Raw genomic sequence first — 24,473 nt, 5'->3', positions numbered from 1 at the left:
ATTGGATCACCGTGCCCTTCATATAAATCAAACTTAGGCATCTTGAACCCAGCCGGGAGTTGGACGTCTGGGAAAGGGCGGCACAGATCTTTGTATGCTACGCTGACTTGATTGCCCAATCCGTGCAAGTTCCTGAAGGACTGCTCCAGGCTTTTGAACTTTCTCAATACTTCATCCTGTTCAGGGGCCTTAAACGGCTTCTCAACCTCTGCCGGCACTTCCAAATGTGGATTGTAAGCCGGTGGTTCGGGGGCATGAAACGTAGGCTCGGGGGGATAGTATTGTGTATCGTGAGCCTGAAATAATGGCTCACTGGTCGTTCTTTGCAAAAGGGCTGATGTGGGTCCCACAAAAATGGGAATATTGGGTGTTGGGAGAGGTTGATGGGGTGGTAGAGCTTGGGAATCATGAGGGCTTCTTTCTTGATGATAAAGGGGATTTGGACGGCTTGTGGAAGGGCCAGAGTGAGGGTATTCCGGCATGTGTCCCGGTGTTTCAGGGCTCTTTTGTGTTTTGGCTAGGGCTAGCTGCATTGCATTCATCTCTAGTCCCATCCTTTCAATCTTTTCCATCGCTTCTTTTAGCAACTGGCTCATCGGCCTTTCTTCCTCATTACTATTCTCTGAAGTAGTCATGCTTGTTGCTACCGGTCCTTTGGATCTGGTTTGGTAGGAGTGTGTTGCCAGAGTTCTTTAACAACTAACTTGTCTGGTATAGACAACAACAAACTTTGTTAGCGTTAGAGTTTAACAGATTTGATCATAACACATAGAGGATGCAATGCACCTAGGCAGTTAACCGTTTCTACATGCTTTGCTTCAAACAACATGCGTCATCCCGGTTTGCTCATTCGTCCCTTTAAAGTATTTTGGGAAACCCTGTGTTTTATTTTATTATGTAATTTCTTTTCTCTCTTTATTAAAAGCGGTCGAATCTTATGGGGATTGCCTACGTATCACGTCCCCGCGTGAATCAGACCAGGCGTAGTTCTGCCTCAAAGTAAAGACACATAGAAATTCTTCCGGAGTCACTTAATTTCATTATCAAAATTTGCTATTACACATTGCTTCAAACAAAATAGCAACAGTACAGACTCCACGGTTTTAAACTTGGTTTGAAGAAAAGAAAACAACATATGGGGAAATAACAAACAAAACGAACAGGACTCGATCAACGACTAATTTTCCAACTTAAGGACCCACGAGGCATCTTTCGGCCCTTTCACGGCCCTAGGTGTAAGGTCTCTTTGCAAGATCTTCAACTCGTTCATAATCCGATGGACGCAGCCCATGATGGAGGCAATGAGGGTTTCCCGAGGTGTTCGCTCGCATGCCAAGCATTTCAGGTAGATGTAATGCCCGATTTTGTCAATTCTTGCTTGAATGTTGTCCCTTTCTGCGAGCAACTGCCTTATCTGTCGGCTCTTTAATCCTAGCGTTTGTGCATTGGTGGCGAGCTGATCCTGGAACATCTCCATTTGCCTTTCCATCCTGGTCATTGTATTGTAATAGCGTCTCCTGTCGGCTTGGGCATCTTGTGTTTGCTTGAAGATCCGCTCTTGCAGAGCGGAATTCGTTTCCTTTGCTGCTTTGACGCTCAGTTCACAATCCCTCATGACTTGTTGTAGGCGCTTCCTCCGGGCCATTGTACCTTTTGCCCATTTGACCTTCATCCTTGCTATGCAAGCCTCTGATCGGTCTAATTCTTCTTGGCTCTGGATGACCTGATTTCTCAAACTGGCTATCAATCTTTCGTCGGAGCAACGCTTCTGTCGGTCGATGTTATTCTTACTGGCTTGGCGAAGGCGGGCCTTCAGGGTTTGGTTCTCTTGGGCTAGCTTGTCTTTTCCAGCCTGCTCTTGGGCGACTTGCACGTTGTTTTCGAATACAATCCTTTCAACTTGTCGCTTCAGCTTCCTGATTTCAACCAGGTAACCTTCCTCTTTTGCGAGCCAGTCCCATTGTTCTTGTGATGACTCAACAAAATCTTGGAGGTGAGGCCGTTTGGTTGGCCATTTCACAATGTTCTTCTTGTTATGCCAAGCGAGATAGGCCGGCGAGACTTCACCCCTAGACACATCACCTACCTGAGTATTTGCCGTCAGGTACTGGCATTCACTCCATATGCAACGAACTGTCTTTTCAGGAAATTGGCCGTCACTGCTGACCTCGACTGCATAAGTGCTGAGATCTTCGTCCGGGTGTAGTACTTGACATCTTCCTAACTGTCTCATCACCCTGTAAGGGGCATAAGGTTGAATACCTCTGAGTCCCATCAAGAGGAAGTGAGGACCAGTGGCGGACATGTATATGATTTCTTCCACAGAAAGCCAACCCAAAGTCCAGTTTATTTGATCTGCGGTGATGACCCGGAGATAGGATATCCATTCTTCAAACCCTCCCGGTGATCGGAAACCTGAAACCCTTAGGTTATAACCCTCGATGCAGCCCCCATTTGTAGACATGTAGCGCATATACTGAGGATGGTGACACAAGTGTTCGATCATCCACATCTGTAATAACAAGTTGCACCCCTCGAAGAAGTCTGCTCCGGCCTTACAAGCCGTGAGGGCTCAGTACATTTCTGACACCATCATAGGAGCAAGGATGCTTTTATCGTTGGTAATCAGGACTTTGACGATTCCAGCCACTTTCAGGTCGATATTTCTATCTTTTCGGGGAAACACCACAAGGCCCAAAAATGCCACCATAAAAGCGAACCGCCTATGCTCATTCCATTTTACCAGATTTCCCCTGCTGCAAACACCACTTTCTGGATCATTAATCCTCCTATGCTCCCGTACCTCTGGTATATGAATTGTAGGGTAGAAAAACCTCTATCCAGTTCAGCGTATGGGACTCCCTTGCTTATCTTCAACAGATTCATGAATTTGTGTGAATTCACAGCTCTTGGAGCGATCAGGTATTTGTGTCTCAAACCTTCAGTGACGTCCATGTAACCCGCCATTTCTTCTAAGGTTGGGGTGAGTTCAAAATTCGAGAAACGGAACACGTTGTGGGCCGGATCCCAAAATGTAACCAAAGCCTTTATGATGTCGCACCGAGGCCTGACGTTCAACAAATTAACCAAACCTCCCAGGTGCAGTTTGATCTTGTCTTGCTCTGACTTTTCCAAATCCTCCCACCATAATCGCACTTCCAGAGGGATTTTGCTTCTAACTGTTACCGGCAAACTTGGACTTATGCTCATTCTGCATGTTTATTGGGGTGATTAAGCAAAGATCCAGACTCATTGGACTCAAATACCAAATTGACACACCCCTTTTTTTCCTTAGAAAAATGAAATTTGGTTGTTTCCGAAAAGTATGATGTCACCTTAAAAACTTTCGTTCTTTGGATTGTACCTATATTTTGAAAAACAAGTTGAGCCCGATGGGGGTTGCCTACGTATCTCGCACCCTACGTGAATCAAACCGACGTAGTTCAGGCATAAGCCGAATTTTGGAGACACACTATTTTTCTTTTAGAAATGAATCAAAGACTCTTACTTTCTAAAACAAATTAATAAGACACACATTTTTTCTTTTTTCAAAATTCTGGCAGAGCTTTAACCATTTTCTGGGTATTGATCTTTCAAGAATAATTATCTCCCTATCCGTTATTTTTCTCTCTTTTTTTTTCAAACATTCCCGATATTCAGAAACCGGTCAGCATGCAAGCCTTGAAACAAGTAAATGCATAAAGCAAGCAAGATGTAGCAGGATGGTCTTTATTCTCAGGTTGCTTGTCCTAGACGGACCCAGCCCCTGTGCTGAGTCCCCTAAGTCAAATGCATATGATACAAATAAGCGTTCCTACTAGGGATCCGGCATGAAGTTAAGTTATGCTAAGCTGTAAAACCTAGGTGTTTGTTCTAGACCTGGCTTACCCGAGCGGACAACTCGAGCCAAGGATGGGAGCTGTGTACCGGTAACCAAAAGGCCATCCGATTTTGCAACTCCTCCGAATCCTCGTTCTATTTTGGCATATGACACTAACAGAAAGAAGCCACGACCAGCGTGCGCTCCTCAAGAGAGAAGAGAAGGGTTTCGGCACAGTTTATATGTACAGTTCAAACAATATCAAAGCAGTAAAAGCAGCATTTAGCACATTAGGCTCAAAACATGTAATAAAATCAGATAATAAATAAAGCCAAATAACAATTATTCTAAGCTCGAATTCTTAACCCTGAACCAGTGGTTCTGGGTCGAATCCCCAGCGGAGTCGCCAGAGCTGTCACACCTCTTTTTTCCGCACCCGAGAGGGCGCAGGGGAGTTTTTCCAATTAAAGGACAATCGAAAGGGGATTTATTTGTTTATTTCAGAGTCGCCACTTGGGAGATTTAGGGTGTCCCAAGTCACCAATTTTAATCCCGAATTGAGGAAAAGAATAACTCCATATTACAGTCTGCGTACCAAAAATCCGGGTAAGGAATTCTGTTAACCCGGGAGAAGGTGTTAGGCATTCCCGAGTTCCGTGGTTCTAGCACGGTCGCTCAACTGTTATATTCGGCTTGATTATCTGATTTTATACAAATATGAACTTATGTGCCAATTCTATCTTTTAACCGCTTTTATCATTATTATTATTTTTACCAGGAATTGCAACGTCGCGAAAACATACCTCGAATCACGTTACATCAATGTACACGTGATTATTGACATATCTCGACTCGGTTGAGATTTGGATTTGGGTCACATAAATGTGCACCCGAGTTAAGGAAAATAAATTATTAAAGGCGCGCTTAAAGCAACTAGCGTGTTGTTATTTCGGGGAAAGCCATGAAATTCGCTTAAACGGCATGTCCCGAATTCTAAGTATTTTATATATATATACATTTAGAGGGCCCCGCACTTTGTGCATTTTTGTTTGTCGAGGCTCGTCTCATTCCTTATGAAAAGAATTTGCAACGTCGTGGAAATGCATCTCAGACCACGCCACAATCAATGTACCCGTGGTTAGAGACACATTTCGATTCCGTTGAGATTGGGATTTGGGTCACATAAATGTGCACCCGAGTTTAAGGAGATAACATTATTAAGTACGCGCTTAAAGAGACTATCGCGTTATTATTCTGGGAGGGCCGTGAGATTTGCTAAACGACCCATCCTGAAAACTGAATGCTTCGATAATATACATTTAACGAGGGCCCCGCAGCTCGGGCGTTTTTATTTATTTTTGTCGAGGCTCATCTCGTTCTTATTTTAAAAGGATATCCTATAGCAACTACGTTTCTTGTCGCGTTTGTCTCTACTAATTGAAAACAGTAGATAGTCCTAATTAATTACGTGCTTGCAAGTTATCTATAACAACATTCAGAAATGCTTAAAAATCAGAAACGAGGCTGCGTGCACAGTCAGCCGAACAAATAATCACGGGCCCAAATCCAGCCCATGCGTGATGGGCCAGACCTGGGCCACTGCTTGTTCGATGCGGGCCTGCTTGGTCTGTTTTGACCTGGGCTCGACCTTCATGAGGTTGAGATTGCAAGTTTTGTGTTCTTTGTCTTAACAGGTGGTTTACTAGTTATATGAGACCATTAATCAGAAAAGGAAGAACTTAGCCAATGATGTACAGTTTTCATGCTTGGCATACATTACAGCATATATTACAAAGTAAACTAAGTTTGAGATGCAACCTATTTCATTGAGAATATTTTCACCTATCAGCATACATATGTAAGCTACCCTTTAGCTAATCTATATTGATATACACTGGGCATACAGGTTGCTTCTATTGTCAACACAGGAATGAAAATTATCATACAGTACATGATATCTAATATAACAATCTATGTATGAAAATCAACTTCAGGTCTTTTCTTTTTGCATTCATGCTTAATGTTCCAATTATATTTGATAGTGCATTGGTTGTGTACCTGGTATAGAGGACAAAGAAGAAAGGACTGATCAGCTGGGCAGTATGCAGTAAACACAGCAACAGTAGATACATAGCAACAACATAGCAACAAACCAACAATCACAAGTGTTTTCCACAGTCCACAGACAACCAGCAACAATTCCCAGAACAAAGAAAACCAGCAGATGGTCGAACACCAAACAAGTAATCCCAGAAAAGAGTAATGAAACAACAGAAGTAACAGAGTGTTCAATGCAGCAACACCAGCAGTTCAACAATCAAAAACAGCTCAATCAGTGCAGACAACAGAACTTTGCCAAGACAGCTTGACCAATATGAACTCTTATGTAGCTTTCAGACAGTGTTTGGTTACAATGTTTACTGGAAATTTCCTTATGTTTTCAGTTTTCTTTAAACTCACAAGACCTTTCTCAAGTCTAAAAATTCCAGCCCTTTTTTAAGTTCTGAAATGGCCTATTTATAAGCCAAACGACCAGTGCAGCTAAGCTGCCTGCCTCTTCCCACTTGCAGATTGCCCATACCCTTTTAAACCCATCCTTAAGCATCTTTTGATGCCAGTCCTTTTTGTTCCCCACGCCTGGTTTTTCTTTAATCAAGAGTTATGGGTTCATTTTAGTATTCATTTTAAATTCCCATGCTCTTATGTCTTGTTCCCCATTGGCATTAGTTTAATCCTAATTTAGTACCCTACTTGTCAGCTTATTTAAACTAAGCCTTTTCTGTTCTTTTCAAACCCCAGACTCCCCCTGTTAGCCCTTGATTATTACTGTCCTGCATCACTGCAGCCTCAGGACATTTTGAACTTCTGAAAGTTCCATTTCAGAACTGCCCTAGCCTGGTCCTTTTAATTGTTTACAATGCAGTTACAAACTAGCATTCATAGATAATTTCCAACATTCAAATCACAATACAGGTCCATTCAGTCAAGTGAGGTTGTACGTATTAGAGTATTTGAACATTTAGTCGTAGGAAGTTAATCGACGACATTTATCAAGTCGACTATACTAATTATAACAGGTAACAATCAGTCGCTCATATAAACAATACGTACATGGACCTAAAGGGCTTCGGACAACTTTGGTCAATCACTGGGAACCTATATAAATTATTCATGCGACGACTATCCTAATCGGACATGCTTATCATAGGATACATTAAAATCATACACAGAAAACAATCGACCAAATAAAAGGTCTTTGACAGAGATGGAAGAAATTAAGAAAACTATCAGAAAATAACAAACAATCACAACAAGGCATGCTAACGACTTAATTAGCAGTTGAATAAAACAAAAGGGAAAGAAAAACTTACAGAAAAAATGTCCAAACAAAATTGATCCAAATCTGACTCAACTCTGACCCTTTGAGGCCGAACAAACTTTAATCGGGGTGTTCTCACATGAGAACACCTTGATTAAGGTCTATTAGACCTCAAACCCCCGTTAAGGCTAGCCGGATTCCCCAGGTTCATGTGTTCTAAGGTCTGAATTTTCAGATCTGGTTTTTTAGAAGTTGTGGGTAGATTCGGACCAAACCAAGCTTGGTTTGGTCACGAGGAGGGTCAGGGGAGTGTCTGGTATGAAGATGGTGAGGTTTGGTATAGATCGAGTTTTGTCTCGAATCTTCAAATCTAGATTCGAGACGATAGGAGGTGATTCGAGGTACATGGCTAGTGGATTCGTGCTCAGGGTGGTTGGATGTATCGGTGGTGTGAAGGGGGTGGTCACCGGCGTTCATGCCGTCGGGTTCTAGTGAAAGGGATATCAGGGCGGCGTTAGGGTTTGGGGGGTTTCAGGGCTTGGGGAAGGAGACGAGTGAAGGGTGGGGTTCGGATAGGGGGCGTGGGGTGTGAGGGAAAGCTTATATACGGAGTAGGGGATTGGATCTGAGCCGTTAGATCAGATGATCTCAATGGCTTGGATCTGATGGTGAGAAGTGAGACGGGGTCGTTTGATATTAAAACGGGGTCGTTTGGTTTAAGTGAGGGGCTGGGCTGAACCGGTAGCTGGGTCGGGTTTGGAAACGGGTTGCTAAAGGGGGGGTCCTGGGCCGTTGGATTGGCCTGGACGGACGGCTCAGATCAAACGCCTTTATACGGCGTCGTTTGGGGGGGTTTGTCTGAGGCCTGGTTTGGACTGGGTCAGATTGAATTGGTTTGGGCCTATTTTTGGTTTCCTTTCTTGGCCCAAACCGTTTTTCTTCATTCTTTTTCTTCTTTTTTTTTTCTAATTTTAAAACTAAAAATAAAAAATGAAATTCAAACAAACATTAATTTAACACTTAACACAATTATCACACACATATCAAAATATTTAAATAGGTTAGATCACACCCTAGAATATTTTTGTGAATTTTCTTTTAATGACCGAACCATGCCATACACATTTTGTATTTTGTTCGATAATGTTAAAAATAGCAAAAATGGACAGAACCACACATGACTAACAGCACACGTTACGGAAAATCGAAAATTGTACAGCGAGGTCCTTTGTCACTATTTTTGTTTTTCTTTTGGAGTGACTGTCTGTGAAGCAAAAATCACGTGCTTACATGGTTGACTTAAATATTTTGGAAAATATTTTACTCATGAACTCATTTTTCTCCAATTGGAGGAAAATATTTTCCCTATCAAGAGAAGAGAAAATATATTTCAAAACTTTTTTTCTGTGATGATCCAAAGGGTCATCACCCGTTTTTAATTGAATTCTGTGCTTCCGAGGCCTTAAAAATCTCATTTAGAGTTGCCTCGATTTGCGTGCATAGTCCGGGTGCGTAGCCAGAAAGCTTAAATATGAAATTCTGTGAAAAATTCTAAGTTTTGATGTTAAAATGAATAAATTTGATTTTGGTCATCATTTTGGGCAAACGGACTCAGACCGGTGATTTGAAAGGAAAATATGGGGCTTGGGCGTATGCCCGGAATTGAATTCCGAGGTCCCAAGCCCGAGAAATGAATTTTTTAGAAAAATTATTTTCTGGAAATGTTTAAGAAAATTGGAAATGAAATCTGATTAGAAAGCGTTGGTATCGGGCCCGTATTTTGGTTCCGGCGCCCGGTACATGTCTCATATGTGCTTTAAGTCATTTCTGTAAAATTTGGTTGAAAGCGGATGTCGTTTGATGTGATTCAGATTTTAAATGGAAAATTTGATGTTTTAAGAAGTTTGAAAGAATTCATGGAATTTGAGGTTTAATTCGATGTATATGATGTTATTTTGGCGATTTGATCGCACGGATAAGTTCGTAGGATGTTTTTGAGGTTGTGTGTATATTTGGTTTGGAGCCCCGAGGGCTCGGATGAAATTTGGATAGGCCACTGGTGCATTTTTGAACTTAAAAGTTTGCTGGTATGAACTAACCTGCAGGCTTCGCATTGCTCGCAAATGCGAGCTTGCAATGCGAAGGCTGCCTCGCAAATGTGAAACAGCCCAGACCTGCTCCTTCCTCGCAAATGCGAGAATTTTCTTCGTAAATGCGAAAGCCTCCATGTTGCAGTGATCGCAAATGCGATCAATATGTCGCAAATGCGACACAAGTCTTGCAAATGCGAAGGTCCGGAATTTTAGAAGGTTTCGCAAATGCAAACTGCTTTTCGCAATTCCCACATCAGCACCTGATCGCATTTCCCATAACTGAGACCTGGATTTTTCTATACTTAGCCGATTTTCAGCCATTTTTAACATCTGTTCAAAACACAAACTCCTTTGGGCGATTTTCCAAGAACAACTCTTCTTCCAAATCGATTGTAAGTTAGCTTTTACTCATTTCCTTCAAACATTAACATTTTTTAACATGATTTCAACCCGAATCAAAGATTTTCATGGGGGAAATTGGGTGTTTTGGGTAGAACCTAGGTTTTTCAAAAATGGGGATTTGGACCTCAATTTGAGGTCCGATTTCAAAACAAATTATATATTTGAGTTCGTGGGGGAATGGGTAATCGGGTTTTGGTTCAAACCTCGGGTTTTGGTTCAAACCTCGGGTTTTGGTTCAAACCTCGGGGTTGATTCATTTAGCGTTTATTGATGTAATTAAGTAATTTGTGACTAAATACGAGCGAATTGGCGGTAGAATCAAGGGGTAAAGCTATAGTTGAGACTTGAGTTGTGTTCAAGGCATTAAGGTAAGTGTTCAGTCTAACGTTAGCTTGAGGAATTAGGAGTTGAGTCATATTTGCTACTTGCTTCTTGTTGAGTACGTCGTATAGGCATGGTGACGAGTATCTATACGTTGGTGTCGAGCATGACCGTGAGTCTTAAATTGAAAGTTGTTGTGTTCTTAAATGACATTTCGGATGCTTTAATTAATGATCTTCTATATTGAGCAAAGATTTGGTTTATCCTCGTAGATCATATTTATGATTGAACATTGTCATTATCTGAGCTGAGTACAAGTTAAGTTAAGATTGGTTATAGCTGATTCTCCCTTGTTGGGATGATTGTTTCGATATCTTTGTTCCCTTGCCGGGAAATTATCATATTGCTTTTGTGCCCTTTTCGGGAAACTATTATATTGCTTTTGTCCCCTTGCCGGGAGGTCATTATATTGCTTATGTTCCCTTGCCGGGATTTCTTGTAATTGTGTGATGAACTGTAAAAGGGAGCGGGTGGTACGCCTAACACAAGATATGATGAAATGGGAGGGGGTGGTACGCCTATGATGAAATGAGAGCGGGTGGTACGCCTACCACAAGAGTTAATGAAATGGGAGTGGGTGGTACGCCTACCATAAGAGTTAATGAAATGGGAGCGGGTGGTACGCCTATCACAAGATATGTGAAATGGGATCGGGTTGCACACCTGCAACAAGATGAGACAAAAAAAATGAAAGTTGCCTTTATTTCCTTTTATCCGTGTTAGAATTTAAATTGCAATTTCCATATTATTCCGGATATTCTGCTTTATCTGTTATCCCCGGACCATGTTTCCCTTCCCCAGCTTTAAATGTTTATTACTTTTTACTTTTCCGCCATATATTATATAACTGCACAGGTTTATCTGGAGTCTAGTCCTAGCCTCGTCACTACCTCGTCGGAGTTAGGCCAGGCACTTACCAGCACATAGGATCGGTTGTGCTGATACTACACTCTGCACTGTGTGCAGATCCAGAGCGGCGTTTGATCATCAGCAGTAGATCGGGAGCCATCCTTCAGATAAGTGTGAGGCGAGCTTTCAGAAGCTCAAAACAGCTCTGACTACGGCACCAGTGTTAGTTTTGCCCACAGGTTCAGGGCCTTACACAGTTTATTGTGATGCTTCCCGTATTGGGCTTGGTGTAGTGTTGATGCAGGACGACAAAGTCATTGCCTATGGTTCGAGGCAGTTGAAGATTCATGAGAAGAACTATCAGGTTCAAGATTTGTAGTTGGCAGCCATAGTTCACGCACTAAATATTTGGAGGCATTATCTATATGGCATGGAATGTGAGGTATTCACAGATCACAAGAGTCTTCAATATTTGTTCAAGCAAAAGGAGTTGAATTTGAGGCGGATGAGGTGGTTGGAGTTGTTGAAGGATTATGATATCACCATCTTATATCACCCGGGGAAGGCCTATGTGGTGGCCGATGCTTTGAGTAGAAAGTCAGCCAGTATAGGCAATCTTGCTTATATTCCAGTCGGTGAGAGGCCGCTTGCTTTGGATGTTCAGGATTTGGCCAATTGGTTTGTGAGGTTGGATATTTTTGAGCCTAGTCGAGTATTAGCTTGCGCGGTCGCTCGTTCTTCATTATTGGAGCGTATTCGCGATCGACAGTTTGATGATCCCCATTTGTGTGTCCTTTGAGACACTGTGCAGCGTGGAGGTGCCAAGCAGGTTACCTTAGATGATGATGGAGTTTTGAGATTGCAGGGGCGAGTTTGTATGCCTAATGTGGATGGGCTTCGAGAGTTGATTTTAGAGGAGGCCCACAGCTCCCGGTACTCTATTCATCTGGGCGCCGCGAAGATGTATTAGGATTTGCGGTAGCATTATTGGTGGCATAGGATGAAGAAGGATATTGTGGCATATGTGGCTCGATGTTTGAATTGTCAGCAGGTTAAGTATGAGCATCAGAGACCTGGTGGTTTATTTCATAGGATTGAGCTTCCCGAGTGGAAGTGGGAGAGAATCACTAATGGACTTCGTTACTGGATTCCCGCAGACTCGGAAGAAGTTCGACACAGTTTGGGTCATTGTTGATAGGCTGACCAAGTCAGCGCGTTTCATTCCTGTGGCAGTCTCCTATTCTTCTGAGAGGTTAGCTGAGATCTATATTGGGGAGATTGTTCGTCTTCATGGTGTGCCGGTATCAATCATTTTGGACCGAGGTACGCAGTTTACCTCGTGCTTCTGGAAAGCAGTTCAACGAGAGTTGGGCACCCAGGTTGAGTTGAGTACAACATTTCATCCTCAGACGGACGGGCAGTCCGAGTGGGTCCGAGCGGACTATTCAGATTTTGGAGGATATGCTCTGAGCTTGTGTCATTGACTTTGGAGGTTCATGGGATCAGTTTTTGCCTTTAGCAGAGTTTGCCTACAACAACAGCTACCAGTCGAGTATCCAGATGGCTCCTTATGAGGCTTTATATGGTAGGCGGTGTCGATCTCCAGTTGGATGGTTTGAGCCGGGAGAGGCTCAATTGTTGGGTACGGATCTGGTTCAGGAGGCATTGGACAAGGTCAGGATCATTCAGGATAGACTTCGTACATCTCAGTCCAGGCAAAAGAGTTATGCACACCGCAAGGTTCGAGATGTGGTTTTTATGGTTGGTAAGCGGGTACTGCTCCGAGTGTCTCCTATGAAGGGCGTGATGAGATTCGGGAAGAAGGGTAAGCTTAGCCCCAGGTTCATTGGCCCATTTGAGATTCTTGATCGAGTGGGAGAGGTGGCTTATAAACTTGCATTGCTGCCAAGCTTATCAGTCGTGCATCCAGTGTTTCATGTGTCCATGCTTCGGAAATATCACGGCGATCCATCCCACGTGTTAGATTTCAGCACTGTCTAGTTGGACAAGGACTTGTCTTACGAAGAGGAGCCGATAGCTATTCTAGACCAGCAGGTTTGTCAGTTGAGATCTAAGAGTTTCCCTTCTGTTCGTGTTCAGTGGAGAGGTCAGCCTCCTGAGGCATCGACCTGGGAGTCTGAGTCCGATATGTGGAGCCGTTATCCCCATCTTTTCCCCGACTCAGGCACTTCCTTCTTCTGTCCGTTTGAGGACGAACGGTTGTTTTAGAGGTAGAGAATGTGACGACCCAAAGGGTCATCACCTGTGTTTTAATTGAATTATGTGCTTTCGAGGCCTTAAAAACCTCAGTTAGAGTCGCCTCGATTTTTGCGTGCACAATCTGGGCGCGTAGCCGGAAAGCTTAAATATGAAATTCTAGGAAAAATACTAAGTTTTGATGTTAAAATAAATAAATTTGACTTTGGTCAATATTTTGGGCAAATAGGAAAATATGGGACTTGGGCGTATGCCCGAAATTGAATTTCGAGGTCCCAAGCCCGAGAAAGCCCGAGAAATGAATTTTTTAGAAAAATTATTTTCTGGAAATGTTTAAGAAAATTGGAAATGAAATCTGATTAGAAAGCGATAATATCGGGCCTGTATTTTAGTTCCGGCGCCCGGTACAGGTCTTATATATGTTTTAAGTCATTTTTTGTAAAATTTGGTATAAAACGGATGTCGTTTGATGTGATTCGAACTTTAAATGGAAAATTTGATGTTTTAAGAAGTTTGAAAGAATTCATGGAATTTGAGGTTTAATTCGATGTATATGATGTTATTTTGGCGATTTGATCGCACGGATAAGTTCGTAGGATGTTTTGAGGTTGTGTGTATATTTGGTTTGGAGCCCCGAGGGCTCGGGTGAAATTTGGATAGGCCACGGGTGCATTTTTGAACTTAAAAGTTTGCTGGTATGTACTGACCTGCAGGCTTCGCATTTGGCTCGCAAATGCTAAAGCTGCCTCGCAAATGTGAAACAACCTAGACCTGCTCCTTCCTCGCAAATGCGAAAGCCTCCATGTTGCCAGTGATCGCAAATGCGATTAATATTTCGCAAATGCGATCAATATGTCGCAAATGCGACATAGGTATCGCAAATGCGAAGGTCCAGAATTTTAGAAGGTTTCGCAAATGCGAACTGTTTTTCGCAATTCCCACATCAACAGGTCGGGGTTAGCAATTGCGAGCCCCTGTTCGTATTTCCCATAACTGAGACCTGCATTTTTCTATACTTAGCCGATTTTCAGCCATTTTTAACATCTTTTCAAAACACAAACTCCTTTGGGCGATTTTCTAAGAACAACTCTTCTTCCAAATCGATTGTAAGTTAGCTTTTACTCATTTCCTTCAAACATTAACATCTTTTAACATGATTTCAATCCGAATCAAAGATTTTCATGGGGGAAATTGGGTGTTTTGGGTAGAACCTAGGTTTTTCAAAAACGGGGATTTGGACCTCAATTTGAGGTCCGATTTCAAAACAAATTATATATTTGAGTTCGTCGGGGAATGGGTAATCGGGTTTTGGTTCGAACTTCGGGTTTGACCACGTGGGCCAAGGGGAATTTTTTGACTTTTTGGGTAAAACTTTGAAAAACTCATTTTCATGCATTGGGGTTGATTCATTTAGCATTTATTGATGTAATTAAGTAATTTATGACTAGATACGAGCGAATTGGCGGTGGAATCAAGGGGTAAAGCTATAGTTGAGACTTGAGTTGTGTTCAAGGCATTGAGATAAGTGTTCGGTCTAACCTTAGCTTGAGGGATTAGGAGTTGAGTCATATTTGCTACTTGCTTCTTGTTGAGTATGCCGTATAGGCATGGTGACGAGTATCTATACATTGGTGTCGAGCATGACCGTGAGTCGTCAATTGAAAGTTGTTGTGTTCTTAAATGACATTTCGGATGCTTTAATTAATGATCTTCTATATTGAGCAAAGATTTGGTTTATCCTCATAGATCATATTTATGATTGAACATTGTCATTATCTGAGTTGAGTACAAGCTAAGTTAAGATTGGTTATAGCTGATTCTCTCTTGCCGGGATGATTGTTTCGATATCTTTGTTCCCTTGCCGGGAAATTATCATATTGGTTTTGTGCCCTTGTCGGGAAACTATTATATTGTTTTTGTCCCCTTGTCGGGAGGTCATTATATTGCTTATGTTCCCTTGCCGGGATTTCTTGTAATTGTGTGATGAACTGTAAAAGGGAGCGGGTGGTACGCATACCACAAGATATGATGAAATGGGAGGGGTGATACGCCTACCACAAGATATGATGAAATGGGAGGGGGTGGTATGCCTACCACGAGATATGATGAAATGGGAGTGGGTGGTACACCTACCACAAGAGTTAATGAAATGGGAGCGGGTGTTACGCCTACCACAAGAGTTAATGAAATGGGAGCGGTGTTACGCCTACCACAAGAGTTAATGAAATGGGAGCGGTGTTACGCCTACCACAAGAGTTAATGAAATGGGAGCGGTGTTACGCCTGCAACAAGATGAGACAAAAAAATGAAAGGTTCCTTTATTTCCCTTTATCAGTGTTAGAAGTTAAATTGCAGTTTCCATATTATTCCTGATATTTTGCTTTATCTGTTATCCCCGGAGCATGTTTCCCTTCCCCAGCTTTAAATATTTATTACTTGTTTACTTTTCCGCCATATATTATATAACTGCACAGGTTTATCTAGAGTCTGGTCCTAGCCTTGTCACTACCTCGTCGGGGTTAGGCCAGGCACTTACCAGTACATGGGGTCGGTTGTGCTGATATTACACTCTGCACTGTGTGCAGATCCCGGAGCGACGTTTGATCATCAGGAGTAGATCGGGAGCCATCCTTCAGTCCACCGAGACTCCAAGGTAGCCCTGCTGGCGTCCGCAGGCCCGACGTCTCTTCTATCAGTTTTCATGTTCTGTTGACATTTGTACTCGAGACAGACTATGTTCTTTATTTCAAACACTTATTTGTAGTAATCCTAGACAGTCCGTGAATGTTGTGACACCTGGTGCTGGGTAGAGACTTGTATTGTCTTTCTAGACGTTCGCTTCTATATTTATCTAAGACTTCCGCTAATTTTATTTTTCGTTGTCATTTAATTGCTTATTCATGATTAATTTAATTGTTTAAAACATGTATAAAACGAAAAGGGCTAATGATTTCAAGGGTTTATGGCTTGCCTAGCTTCCACGAGTAGGCGTCATCACGACTCCCGAGGGTGAAAATTCCGAGTCGTGACATTTTCAACCTTCCCCACCCTATTCTCCATGCCTACCAACTCCCACCAACCCACCCTGCCCCCGACCCACTCTCACATCCTAAATAGAAATATTATTAATAGTTCTTTCTTTTCATGTGATAGATAGAGTACCTTTTTTTTTATCTCGACAAAAAAATATTTTCTTTTCATGATATAAAAAAAGTATTTTTTTTATTTTAACACAAAAAAAATTCATGATGTAGAAAAGTACTTTTTTTTAATTCAACAAATGAGAATATTTTTTCATGATGTAAAAAAAGTATTTTCTTTCATTTCAACAAAATGAGTACTTTATTTTCATGTTGTAGAAAGAGTATTTTCTTTTTCAACCAAAAAAAAAAGATTATTTTCTCTTTAGTTATGGAGCACAAATTTGAACGTTTTTTTTACGTAAAAAAGTAAAACAATACATTAGTTCATTTGGGTTTGTGTGAATTTTTAGAAAATAATTAAATTCTGAAGAAAATAGATATGTCGGGGGGGGGGGGGGGGAGCACATGAAACATGGGGACTTGGGGGAACGGGATGAGGAAAGTAGCATAAAAAATTATTGTTCTAAAAAAAAATTCTACTCTCTAACCAAATATTAGAAAATATTTTCCAAAAAAGGTTTTCACCACCAAACAAACAAGGGAAAATAAGTGATAGAACCACTCATTTTCCACACGTACCAAACGCATCCTTAAGGTTTTCTATTGTCAAACAAAAGAAGAGTTCAATTGGGAATTTGGGTCTGGGGAAGCATATTCCATATTGATACAATCGTTTATTGACAATTCAACTGTTGTGTGGAGTTTGCCTCTCTCATAAAGTCATAGGAAGAAACTTGTAAGTAGAATTTTTCAAAATGTTAAGATTAAGGTGTCATGGACTGTGATTAGTTGGCTGGTCCCAGAGTCCTGCAGGATAAAAGAAATTTGGGGAGCTACCTAACTTCCGACTAGGCATGGATTAGTATTTCCCCATTATTACTACTTTAATTAAAGAGAGAAAGGCTTCATAGAAGTGGCTGCTGACCAACAAGTTAATACAACTTTAGTCCTTTATGACTCATTTTAAACATACTTTAAAGGAAAATCATAAACGATTCTAAGTTGTTAATATAAGCATCTACGGAATAATAATATGAGTTTAACTTATACATATTGATAGTTAAGTGTAGTTTTTACTGCAACAAATCAGTTGTCATATTATTTTATGTTATTTTGGTGTCCGGATGAACTAGCACGCACCTAGACTACTTCAACGAATACCTGCTATCTCCTACCGGTACAAGTACTGCATTTACCATGCTTTACAGGTTACCAATCCACACTTGCTATAAAAGTTACCTGCAATTGGGTTTTAACTTACCTTTATAGTGTTAATTTTTTTCAAGAATTGAATTAGCCTAGAGATCTTTTCTCTTTCATGTTGACATCAATGCAAATCCTTTTCATCGTCATGTACTTCAAATTCAGATTACAACAAGAAATACAGATGAAGTGAACTGAGGCATTGAGTCCCATGAAGCTATAATGATACAGTTCTCTAACCTGGGAAAATCAAGTACTTCTATGTAATGGACAAAATCAAAAGCAGATCATTAAACCCTAAAAGCTTGAGCATATGCCAGAATACAAATTCAGAGGTCTAACCAATTGCATTGGCCGCAGAATGCTTTTTCCTTTTAATTCAGAATGAATATAAGCATCAATCGAAAAGCCAGTGCTTCTTGTACAATTGTAACAGACACTAATTCCTAATCATTGGCAGGTGTACCTGTGGAAGCTGATCAGATTGCAATTAAACAACCCTGACAACACATCCAAGCAACCACAATACCCAGCAAAGCCCCAGCGAAAACCTGGGATGGGGTGTGGCCTAGAAGTTCTTTTAGCTTTCTTTGACTGATGGGATGCCCTTGGAATAAGTCCTCAACGATCAGATTGAGAACCTGAGATGACAGAATAAGATTTGATTAATCAGAAAGCTAAGCATGTCCCATCTGACATAAATGCAAGTCTCCACAACAATGGTCCAGTGGTTGTGCAAAAGAATTACCAATTACCTAAAAGAGATCCCTTTACTGTTATTGAAAGGGGTGTAAGTAAATTTTTTGTGATTGTTGACACAAGAGATGAGGAAATATACAGAGCATCTACAACAAAAAGATGACAACTTATCCACATGACTTTAGCACTGCGGATGTACTTACTTCATTTTCAAAGAAGAACAGATTCTCGTGTAGAAAGAGCATGGAGAGAAAAAAGAAAGAATTACAAGAACATACACATGACTTCACACCATAACAAAAAATGGCTCATGTTTTTAAGTTTTACCCGACCTAGCCCACATTGTACATATTTTAAAAGCACTAGCAAATTCAAAATCCGTATTCTTACAACCATTGCTTCTAAAAGCTATGGAGTTAAATCTGTGTTTTCACAACCATTGCTTTCACTCTCTCTTCTTCTCACATCTTCTACATACGCTTTAAGGGGCCGTGTATTTTCTGCTTCTCCTCTTGTGTCACCTGCTTGAAATGTAAGAAAATTGAACAGTAGAAGTTTCCATTGAAGACCAATCTTTGCTTTTGAAAATGGATTTTTTTGAATTTGTTAGTTGTTTGGATTGAGTGTTGTTCCAATTGATTGAAAATATCAAAAGGAGTTCAAAATTTAAATTTGGAGTGATTTGGAGTAGATTTGAGCAAGATTTGAGTTAAATTTCAGAAAAGACACAAAGAAGAAGACGAAGTCAGTTTTTTGTATAATTATGTATAATCTTGTATAATAATGTATATGAGTGTAGAAACACACCTTATACACTATTATACATTTTTATACATCTTTATACAAGCGTCTGTAGACAAACTTCTTTCACGATTTTCAGTTGCAATTCTTGTTCAAAACCAGGCCAAATCTCCATTAAATGACTTCAAATTTTATATACAACCTCCTTATACTATTTCTAACAAGTCTAAATAACACCACTCCAAATTTCTCACCATATCAAATTCGGAATTTAAACCCACATATTTAAGCTTGTTAAAAATTTAATTTTCACCACCCAAATGAATTTAGTTTGTTGAACTAATATTTGAGTCACAGTTATTGATTCGAAAATTAATTTAAAAGCTTGAAGAATCTCTTTTAAAAATTAAATAGTAATTTTGAGAACCTATTAGAGTCGGATGTTGAATCTTAGCCTAATATTTTTGGGCTAGTTGGTTGTAAATTAAAATATGGGCTATAAAATTGAAAAGTAGGGAGTCCGGTTGTTCTAATGTGAAATTTTCCCGAGAAAAAACGAGGAACTATGGGAAGAAGGAATCTGATGCTAAGAGAAAGACACATTCACCTAACCCTCAGGGGTTGGCCTGGTGGGAATTGACTTGAGCCTTGGGGTTTGCTCCCTTTCAAGGTCTCAAGTTCGAAACCCACTGGGTGCAAACAATTTTTGAGGGCCATTGGACTGGGTAAAACCTGAATTAACCGTGGTGCACTTGCGGGAAACTCTTTGCCGAGGGCCTGTGCACCCCCGGGATTAGTCGGGTCTCGAAGAGACTCGGACACCCGGTGCAAATCAAAAAAAAAGAAAGTCACATTCACCTAAAACTAGGATAAACCTGCAGCAGTTGAATGTCACCAAGGATGAGACTCCTCAGAGTTTCACTTGGTATTATTCTTTTCTAAAGGGGTTCTTTACTCTGGTCATAAAAAGGTCTGTTGATCAATAGCGCAGTTAAGGTGCCAAATCTTTAAATATTTAGCATTCTAGTGAAGCTAACCTTTCCACAGCTAGCCTTTACACGACACATATTTTCCTGATTCCCATTGTAATAACATTATGGAGGAACCTCATGGGACATGCGAGTAATTTATAAGTAGAATCAACTTTATATCTACTCATGAGACAAACAAAAGCAATGAACAATTATTCATAGACAGGTGGTTCAACTTGGGAGTTTTTGTACAGTTGACAGGTCAACCTAAAACATCAACTGTATAACCTTGAGACTGGATAGAGAACGGATTACTTCACAGCTAGATAGCATAAATGATGATGATCCTAACATCAGAGTTAGATGTTCAGTACGCTATCGCTAATTTCTAATAAATCAAAGCAGATTGAGCAAATGTGGGCCATTATGGAAGTCCAACAGCTTGAATTTATTTAGAATAGCTACTGATATTGTGAACATCTTATCAAGTCATGTGGTCAGGGGATACCCAGCTAAAAGTACAGGATCAAAATCAGCAGCTTCTGACATATGGAAGGTATTAATAAGCCATTTTAGGATTCAAGAGAATAAACATGTGTTGGTTTCCAATTCGCCAGCCTTTTCTGCTCTACGTTTTTAAATTCATGCCTAGGCAATAAATGACCTAAGGGCCACACATGATATTTTCTATACATTCTTAAGTCTTAACTATAAGCAAATACTGACTCCTAGAATGGTCATCTGGTAGAGTTATTATTAGGACCTAGTCAATTTACAACCTAAATGATTCAGGTACCAGAAACCTCTTTCATGTTTTTCATGCTACTAGCCTAAAATAAATAAACCCTGCATCAATTCACTACTACAATTAAAATGATCGTAGGGCTTGTAAGTCGAACCACATTATCTCCACTGTTTTCGAATCTTTCGTGATAAGGATTACACCTTTACATTCTTGCTATCCTGTACCAGCCAACCATATCACGCAATTAAAATACTCACGAGACCTTAAATACCAAAACAAAACCACTTCGAATTTATTAATAAATCAATGAATTAAGAATTAACTAGGTTTAATATCAAATCAGTTGGGAGGCACCTAGATCATATTCCCACAAATTACACACACAAGAATGAGCAAATTGCCTAGTATGAACAAACATAAAGATTAACCACATCTTGCAAAAAGAATACAGAAAACAATATGAGAAGTAGTTAATTACCTCTGCTTGCATCCCAGCATGCCGTCTCACACCAATAGCATCATACATCACAATTAAACTAAACCCCAAACAAACGGGAAATAATGAGTCAGCAACACCATGACAAATAGCAACTGAGGTTGTCAATGCCGTGCACAAAGCTGTATGAGAAGAAGGCATTCCTCCAGATGCAAACATAATCCTAAAGTCCCATTTTCTCTCCACATAGAAATTCAAAAAAACTTTCATCGACTGTGCCACCAACCAAGCTATAAACCCCGAAACAAACGTTGGGTTAGCAGCTAATGTAGCTACAAATGGACTTATTTTCACCTTTGCTGTTGAAGTTATACTCAAAAGAGCCATTCCAAAGCTTCCATTTTGCAACAGATTTCCGCTAAGCTTCTCTGGAACATTCTCAGGGCCACTACCACCTCTTAAAAAAGAGACCCATTTGTTCATTGAGGCCTTTGCTGCAAAGTCTTTAACTTTCTTGAAAATCGGGAGAAGAAGTGAAAAGGGTTTTAAGTATGAGCTCTGATTTTGCCATTGTGAATTGGGGTTTTGGGGATTTAAGGATGAAACAGTAACTGAAGACGTTTTCAATTTCTTGGGTTTTTCGAATCTGAAAAAACAGAAAGAGGAAAGATTGAAAGAAGTGATATTAGAGTTTGGAAGGTTAAGAGGGAGTGCTCTATAAGCGGAGCTTATTACGAAAGAATCCATGAAAAGATGCCGAATAATCGGAGTTCAGGCAGCATCGAAACAGAGGATGAGAGGAGAAAGGGTGGCAGTTTCGAGAGGCATTGTGAAATATTTTTGTGGAGAAAGGAGAACATAGATTGGTATAGTGTAGAGGTTGTGATTGCACCAGTTGCTTACTGCCAAAATTCACAATTTTGGAGATATCCATTTCCCAAGAATATGCTTATGCCTCCTTGGGTCATTGGTGGTATTTTTTTTTTTTTAACCCGATATCCGGTACCCGCATTAGAATCCGATTATATTTGGATTTGCGTTGCGTAGGGCTCCATTCAGAAATTGGTGGTATCCTTTTTTTTACACCCAGTATCCGATACCCGCATTAGAGCCCGATTATATTGGAATTTGCGCTATGTAGGGCCCCATTTGAAAAAAACACTCCTTGCCAAGGATTTTTCCATACCAGGCTCGAACCCAAAACCGATCAAGGGAGCTTTGGTGGTGGTGGTATCCCTTATTTTCTCAAATATGATAATCTTCCTAATGTATATGCTTCTTTATTTATGCGCTATACTCTTTCCGTATATTGTCATGCATACCTTTAAAATAATATAGATATATACAATAGCCTCACATTCGTTTGAAAATAATATATTAATTTATGACACAATTGAATCGCCAGTCAGAAATCAAAATTCATTTAGCAGCCAAATTGCGAAAATACATTGCTAGTATAAAATCCTACACCCTTCAAAACTGAGGGATAATAGGTTCGCGCCTTTTATCTTTCTCTACTTAAATATTAGGTTTAATTTATATGGTCCAGGGTCACACATTTACTAAGTCCCTTACTATTTAACATCACTAATTCATGTTACAGTTGAATTAATATAATTTAACTTAAAATCTTAAACATATGACGCCGGTAAGTTTCTACGCTAATAGTAGCGCAAAAGGAGAATTTGAATGCTTTTTTTTTTTTAGCATTTGAATGCTAATTCTTTTCTGTTTTGCGAGGAATGTCATTTAAGTTGCGTCGCATTGAAGATTTTCGTTTGATTAAGTACTTCTTATCGATGTTCATTCTAATAAATTGAGCCGCACTAGAAGTGAATTTCTTCTATAGTTGTCCGAATCCATCCTAGTTGTCAAAATTGATATTTTTTATTTGCTAAACTTGATCGACGCATCATTTTGAGTTTATGCAAGACTATGTAATTACAAAAAAACACCAAATATGAATGCATTAACGTGTAGATTGGAATGTCAAAATGTAATGTTATGGATTAAATTTTTGAACCGGTAAAAGTCATTTGTCAAAAAATTAAAGTTGACTTACTAGCTATGTGTGATTTAATAAGTTGTTATTTTTCACTAATGAATCTTGTGCGAAATGTGCTACTTTTTGCAGCTTATAAAACATGTGCTTCTTAACTCGAGTAAATTTCTCTCGAGAGACTACAACGTTAGATCTATTTCTTGGCTCGCAACAAATTAATAATACTATTTTGAGTAATAATATCAGACTGAGAGATTTTTACATATTTTTACACTTACAAAGTAGAGAGATTGAGAGAGAGCCTAAAGCTGGCTCAAGTGTTATTTTTATCCAAAATGCTTCCTAATAGAATAGCATTATATACCAAATGATTGGGTCACGAGGAAGGTTCTCATTTTTAAACATTTCTATTACCTCCATTTAGTCAACGGTGACTTCCGGTACTGGTTTTAGTTCCTGCACGAGAGTTAGAATATCAGAATTTCAATGTAATAAGCGATCAAACATACTTCATATCCAGAATGATTTATCTTTTTCCTTTAAAAACTAAAAAGTTTTCTTAGTGATCAGCATTTTATTACACAAGAAAGATCTTCTCATTACATTTATACTATACTTTAGGTTAAGTGCATCCTGTATGGGTCTAAATATGACCAACCACGGCCTACAGCTACCACGACGGGTAACAGTAGACCGACGAGTTGGCATAAGGGAATTGCTCAGGGGTGGAAAGGAATACGACCTCGCATCATTGCTAGAGTTAGATAGACTTTAATTTATTGTCCTTATAATTATGAGAAACCTCCTGTGACGACCCAAAGGGTCATCACCTGTTTTTTTTTCTTTTTTAATCAATTCTATTCTTCGGAGGCCTTGAAAACCTCACTTAGAATTGCCTCGATTTGCGTGCACAGTCCGGGCACGTAGTCGGAAAGCTTAAATGTGAAATTTTGCGAAAAATACTAAGTTTTGATGTTAAAATGAATAAATTTGACCCTGGTCAACATTTTGGGCAAACGGACCCGGACCCGTGATTCGACGGTCCCGGAGCGTCCGTAGAAAAATATGGGACGTGGGCGTATGCTCGAAATCAAATTCCGAAGTCTCAAGCCCGAGAAATGAATTTTTTAGAAAAATTATTTTCTGGAAATGTTTAAGAAAATTGGAAATGAAATCTGATTAGAAAGCGATGGTATCGGGTCCGTATTTTGGTTCCGGCTCCCGGTACATGTCTTATATATGTTTTAAGTCCTTCCTGTAAAATTTGGTTAAAAATGGACGTTGTTTGACGTGATTCGGACTTGAAGTTCTAAATTTGAAACTTGATGAAGTTTGAGGAAAAACTCTTGATTTTGAGGTTTGATTCATTATTTTTTAGGTTATTTAGGCGATTTGATCGCACGGATAAGTTCGTATGATGTTGTTGAGTTATTACATGTGTTTTGTTAGGAG

At 40.0% G+C, this 24,473-nt stretch overlaps 1 protein-coding gene across 2 annotated transcripts; it reads right to left on the bottom strand.

Moving 5' to 3' along the window:
- Positions 1 to 16,802: 16,802 nt before the first annotated feature.
- On the bottom strand, positions 16,803 to 21,927 carry LOC107815737 (uncharacterized). 2 transcript variants are annotated; one of them, XM_016641360.2, is made up of 3 exons: positions 21,062 to 21,927; positions 17,894 to 18,068; positions 16,803 to 17,031 (listed from the first exon to the last, which is right to left on the bottom strand). In XM_016641360.2, exons 1-2 carry the CDS (start codon positions 21,764 to 21,766, stop codon positions 17,907 to 17,909), a joined length of 867 nt encoding a protein of 288 aa, XP_016496846.1. In that variant the 5' UTR covers positions 21,767 to 21,927; the 3' UTR covers positions 16,803 to 17,031; positions 17,894 to 17,906. The 2 variants fall into 2 exon arrangements, with proteins under 2 accessions (XP_016496846.1, XP_075073911.1); XM_075217810.1 differs by lacking the exon at positions 16,803 to 17,031 and having other exon boundaries at positions 17,644 to 18,068.
- Between the last annotated feature and the right edge of the window lie 2,546 nt (positions 21,928 to 24,473).

Source organism: Nicotiana tabacum, chromosome 7, assembly GCF_000715075.1.
Source record: "Nicotiana tabacum cultivar K326 chromosome 7, ASM71507v2, whole genome shotgun sequence".
Lineage (NCBI taxonomy): Eukaryota > Viridiplantae > Streptophyta > Magnoliopsida > Solanales > Solanaceae > Nicotiana > Nicotiana tabacum.
The sequence above is the reverse complement of the archived record's forward strand: the minus strand, read 5'-3'. Positions and strand labels throughout refer to the sequence as shown.

What these genes read in the sequence shown, in the direction of transcription:
- LOC107815737 (XM_016641360.2), bottom strand. Translation starts at nt 21,766, where the DNA reads ATGGATTCTTTCGTAATAAGCTCCGCTTATAGAGCACTCCCTCTTAAC. An exon ending in ATGCTGGGATGCAAGCAGAG is followed by an intron (nt 18,069 to 21,061) that starts GTAATTAACTAC and finishes CTGTCATCTCAG; the next exon opens with GTTCTCAATCTGATCGTTGA.